We start from the raw sequence: 6,192 nt of genomic DNA, 5'->3' as shown, positions 1-6,192 counted from the left end.
TTGTTTACAACTCCATAACCCCATATGGCCATAAATACATGTCTGAATTCGATACTTTAAATCAAAATACTTATTTATGTTTTTTTTTTCATTTACAAATAATTATAGATAAGCCCTGCGTTAAATCTACATTTTGATTTTTTTTTTTAGTTTTTTATTATTTATTTAGAATTATCTCGTAGCTTTAAAAGCTAATTCATACAAATTATATCCTTATAAAATTCACATTTCTATAAAATAAACTAAAAATGTAGATGATTATTGATTAATAAAGTATTTTAGAATTTAATCAAATTCAAAATCATTGTTGTTTACCCAGTTATTATTAATAACCTAATCAAGATTTAAACTCTATACCATATATTTAATTAAAAATATATAGCCAAAATATATCATTGACTATATAATGATTTAAATTAACTTTTAATTTTTTTTAACAGATAGGTACTATATGCTATATCCAGTTGATATCTTATTGATTGACTGCGTACTTATCAACACCTACTTCAATATTTTAAAATTTATTTTTTTCTTCTTTTTTTTAATAATTTTTATTTTTTTAAATTCACTGACACCTTATTTTCACCTCGTTTTATTCAAATTTTAATAATATTACACAATAGTCAATAAACATTATACACATGAGTTGAACGTTTTAAATGGTAAATATATTAAAATTACTTAGTCATCAATCAAAGCAATTTATTTCAATCAAAAAAAAAAAAAAAATTTTATATGAATATATATGATTTATTAAAAAAAATATGTATCTATGTACCATTTTATATACATTTATTATATACGAATGTAAGATTTACCTATGAACATATTATTTTACTATCTACTTTTTAATAACATTTATTGAATGTTCTTCGAGTTTATGTAATTTTAAGTTTAATTTTGAAATTAAATATTCAATTCAAAGTTTTGCTAGTAGCTTTTAATTTAATTTAAAAATATATAAATATTGGACCTGTGACAGTTAACAGCCTAATTTAAAGCTACGAGCTATTCTCTCAAATAATTATTCATAGTAAAAAAATAAATGATATAAATTTACAAATTACAATAGTATTATATTTGTATTTTTATGTCAAGAAGCACGTAACCGTAACATATATTCGTAGTCAATTAATTTGGCATTTTTTTAAAATCCTTATTAAGTGATATTTTAGTCGAAAAACCGGATTTCGACGAACTAAGCGTAAACTTTATTTGCTATTCCAGTTAATAATTTTATTATAATATTTGAGTAGTTAAAATTACTCAAATAATTTGTAATTAAGTTAATCACCAAATAATATGTACAATTAACCCAGAAATTTAAGTACAAAAAATGAAATACGAAATTGGATTGTTTTATTAACGTATATAAACATATTCTTTAATACATATTTTAGTGTAATATAAATATTATATATGTGAATTATTGAAACAATTATATTACTATTAGTTATTAATTGATCATTTTAGGTAAATGTTACCTCAATGCATGGTGAACTCCAGTACAAAGGATATCCATATAATTCAAATATTGCTCAATACAAAATCCTATATAATATAGTTATAGTATTTTATTTTTATTAATTTAAAATTTATACCTAAATAGTTTAAATTATAACATTAAATCGTTAATAATGGTCAGCAAGTGTAGTTTAGTTGGATGCAGGAGCCGATACATGAAAAAAAAAGTGAAAATGCATAGGTAATTATCCAATTTATACAAACTCTAAATGTTTGAAGTCAATTTTCTTTGTTGTCGATTTTTGATAATCAATACATTTTTATCATTTTATTTAGATTTCCACTTACAAATCTAAACATTTTGCCTTCGTGGATAGCTTTTATGAGAAAGGAAGCTCACTGGAAGCCTAAAAGAAGCAGCAGATTATGTTCCAATCATTTTATCGAGTCTGATTATAAATTCAAACATGGAAAAGGTGTTTTAAACCCGACATCGGTCCCATCCATTGAATACCGAGTTAAAGTTCCGGTAAAATTCCTGTACTTAATATTTAAGTATAAATAATTAAATTATTAATACTTTAAAAGAATTGGTTTTTAGTATTTACCTACTAATTCTTATTTGCTAGTATTGAAACTTAAAATTTAATTAAATATTAGAAATTTTAATATGATTATTTTATAAATGTTATACAGTAGTTATTAGATAATATACTCGGGTATTAAAATTATTTTTACAATTCTATCATAAACAAGTACCTACACTGTTTCTACTTACTACACTTTTTTATTTTTCAACCTTTGAGTGTTAATAATAAATTATTATTATAAATTAACGTTTTAATACATAGTTGAAAACATTTTATAATAATGACTACTTTATATTGGATTGTTGCTACTGAGATAGTTAGATCATAGAATAATTGAAATTTAATTTACGTGTTCTGTGCTTAAATTAAGACTTTTTCTAGATTAAAAAATAAATATTCAATACTTTTATAATAACAATTGTTATTCTTTATAAAAACAATGAAAAAAATTAATGAATTAATGAGTAGAACTGTTCAACAAGGTATTTGGGTATTCTTCTAAATTTTATTTGCCTTCTTTTGAAAATAATAGTGCCATTTTTGTAGTTAGATGTTTTAGTTGCTTAAAAGCTTTTATTTTTTTTTTTTTTTTTAAGTGAAAAGTTTATTATAGCCATATAGTAATTGCGATTAGGATAACAAAAGAAAAAAAATATATTGATAGGTACCTACCTATAATTATATTTATTTATTTAATTAATAGATCTATGAAATGTTAACTTACTTGGATATTATAATTTATTTGATGTAATAAACGCTTTTAAAATAGCATTTATACTACGTATTTATTATGCAACTTGATTTTTCTATATATTCAAAATAAATTATTAACGCTTGATTAATATTTTACCTACTATAATATGTTACTTGTTTGTACTTAAATTGAGCGTTCCTTTCTGAAATGAATCCAAAAACTGAAAGCCTACAGAGCAGATAAATATACAATTATTAAAGATTCACTTTATATATAAATAATTTATAATTATATGCAAACACATGTATAATTAAAATAACGAGAACTCTTACTGATATAGTGATGACCAATAACTTAGATAGAAATTTGTTTTTTTAATAGTAACCCAACGTGTAAGGTAATATAAACTAATTATTGTTATTGTTTAAATAGTACTTATACCATTACCATACCTATCATACTTATCACAAGCAGTGGCGTCCCAAGATTTTGAAATTTGGCGGTGGTGGGGGGGAAGTGGAAAGAAGATTCGGATTTATACTATTATAGGCCCTAGACTAGAGGTTCTCAAACTATGGGTCGCGATCACATTTTTAATGGAACGCCTTATATTTTTAAATAATACAATTTTTTAGACATATGGTCATTGAAATCAAAAAAGAAAGGTCATCAGGTAAAAAAAGTTTGGCCCAATAAAATCTTTTTTTTTAATTTGGAAAAGCACACATAGAAAACAAAAAAAAAATGTTATCAAATAAAAAACTAGCTACACTTACAATTTTTTTTGATCCAAAGAAGGAGCTTTAACTCTTATCCGTGGGTAGGTCACAAGTAGCTTGTGATACCTGTTTTTTGCTATATCAAAAATGTTACATACTCTTTTTATAGCACATTTTGTCATATTGATCTTCTAATACTATATTATCTTTTACTATACTAATACTAAATTCCAGTATATGATACTAGAATTTAATAATTTACAGTACCTATTACATATTATTCAATTACCTAATATAGGTACTTAGTAGATTTGATTAAAGTATAATGTATATATATATATATATATATATATATATATATATATATATATATAAGTGATATATATCACTTATATCTTATATTATTGTGTTCAAAAGTTTCGTTTTAATAATTACATTTTGTGGTGAAGTAGTGTGAATATCATAATGCTATTATATACAATAATATAATATTATAAATATTTATTTGTTTAGCAATTCAAAAGAAGAAACGTTCAATTACATCCAAGTCTTAATAAACGTTTTAATCAAACTAAGAATGTAAATAAAATCAATGACGAGAACGTGGTAATATTTTATATAAATACAGATTTTTATTAAACAATTAATTATAATTGATATAAAAATTTTAATCTAGGTACAAGAACGTGAAACAAGTTATAATTTAGGTATACTACAAAGACTAATTTATGATGATTGTACAACTGATAATAGGTACTAATAATTAAATATATTATTATTTATATTAAATAGCATTATATCAAGGATATTGGCATGTGAAAGTAAAAAAAAACCAAAAACCCATAGAAAATATCAAGTATTATGGTTCTTCTAACTTTGATGATAATGAATATCAAAAAGAAAATGAAAATAGTGACAATGAGACAATGGAATATAAATCTGAATTTAATTCATGTCATCAAAATAAAAATGATGTTTGTAACAGAAAAAATCAATGGTACACTTTTTATATTGTTTAATCTATTAAAATGAAAAATAAATTAAACCATAATATGTCCATATTATCTATTATTAAAGTAAAAATAAATTTATTTTACAGTTACCTGTTGACAAAAAGTTTTATTGCAAATCTTGAACCAAGGATGTCAACACATCCAGCTTTCAAAGAATTTGAGCAAATACCCAATAGCAGGGTAAGACTTAAACGATAAACATATTATTATTATTAAACAATTTGTCACAAATCAAAATACAATAATATAAAAAAAATATATAACCAAGAAAATTAGTTCATTTTGTAATTTACCTTATTGTTAATACTTATAAATGTATTTAAAATTTAAACACTTCAAAACATGTATGTATTACATAGGTAATCGTAAACAAAATGTTTCAGAATAATTCCACATTCATAAGTAATTATACAGAAAGCATGGATTCTAATATTTTGAAGTCTCCAACAGAAAATCAAAACAGATTGTTTGTGGTAAATATAACTAATTTAATTATAACAGTATCAGTATAAGAATATATCCTAATATTCCATAAATACATATAATATAAAATGTTATAAATACCTTAACTATTTTCTATTAACATTTAATATGAATTTCTCAATGTGGTCAATACTATTTCAGGATATTGAGAAACAAAAAAGAGATTTAATTTTCAATAATATCATGAAATTAATATTAAATAAACAAAGATGTACTAAAGACATTTATTCACTTTATTTCAATTCGCCAAAAATAAGAAGTACATTTTCACCAGAACAAGGTATAAATTTTCTGAATGATGATATGGCTACGATGAAACAGTTTCATATAGGCTATAACTAAAATAAATGTTATCCTTTTTAAAAACTTTATGAACTTATAACACATATAATTCAAAACATTTTGATGCAATCATAAGTACAAATTTTAAATTTATTTTAATGCAAACATAATATGTTTAATCACTAATCATAATGTTTTATAATTAGATTCATAATTTATTGGTATTTATGTTTACGTAACTCTTTTTATTTGCACTATACTCCAAAACTAATCCAGCCATTTTGTACCTGATTCTAACATTGTTCACCTTTTTTATTGTTGTTATTATTATTATTATTAAAGTTTTTCTAACTAATGTGAATGTAAATTTTTAATTTATATTATTTAGCATTAAATAATTATGTAACTACATAATTAAATCATGAGAATTTAAAATTTATGGATTGCAATTATACACAAGGACTTTTTACAATGTTTCTTAATTTTTTTATTATTATTATTATTGTTTACTTATTTATTACCAAAAACGTCTCATTTTCTTATAGATCATCGTGTCATTATGTTATAATTGTATTTTATAAAACAGTATATACTTTAATAAATGATACCATTTTATGTAATATTGTAATATAATTGCATACATTTATAAAATAAAAAAATTTTTGAATACGTTTTAATGAATATACAAAAAAATTTTAGTCCAATATGATTATAAAAGAAAAAAAATTAATTAATTTTAATTAACACACAATAATATACATGAATTTATCTTATAGACTAACGTTCTCTACAACTGATACACATCAAAAGTAGAGTACTTATAGTACTATTTCTATTTTCTACAACCATTAGTAAGAATTGACGAGAACAACCGTCAATGGCTTGTTTTTCATTGTCCTAACATCAACTCACATTTTCTTCACTAGTTTTCATCTACCTACCTATAT

General features: G+C 22.2%; 1 protein-coding gene and 1 long non-coding RNA gene across 2 annotated transcripts; one reads left to right on the top strand and one right to left on the bottom strand.

The window, feature by feature from the left end:
• The first annotated feature begins 1,582 nt into the window (after positions 1-1,582).
• On the top strand, positions 1,583-2,044 carry LOC112593322 (THAP domain-containing protein 1-like). The gene is made up of 2 exons (XM_025337706.1): positions 1,583-1,705; positions 1,801-2,044. Exons 1-2 carry the CDS (start codon positions 1,638-1,640, stop codon positions 2,027-2,029), a joined length of 297 nt encoding a protein of 98 aa, XP_025193491.1. The 5' UTR covers positions 1,583-1,637; the 3' UTR covers positions 2,030-2,044.
• An 848-nt stretch (positions 2,045-2,892) lies between these two features.
• Positions 2,893-4,685, bottom strand: LOC112593309. Its single transcript, XR_003114595.1, has 3 exons — positions 4,571-4,685; positions 3,525-3,603; positions 2,893-2,976 (listed from the first exon to the last, which is right to left on the bottom strand). It is a non-coding gene; the product is annotated as an uncharacterized LOC112593309 (long non-coding RNA).
• Between the last annotated feature and the right edge of the window lie 1,507 nt (positions 4,686-6,192).

The sequence above is a fragment of the Melanaphis sacchari genome, unplaced genomic scaffold, assembly GCF_002803265.2.
Source record: "Melanaphis sacchari strain LSU unplaced genomic scaffold, SCAv2.0 Contig1_pilon_pilon, whole genome shotgun sequence".
Classification (NCBI taxonomy): domain Eukaryota; kingdom Metazoa; phylum Arthropoda; class Insecta; order Hemiptera; family Aphididae; genus Melanaphis; species Melanaphis sacchari.
The sequence above is the reverse complement of the archived record's forward strand: the minus strand, read 5'-3'. Positions and strand labels throughout refer to the sequence as shown.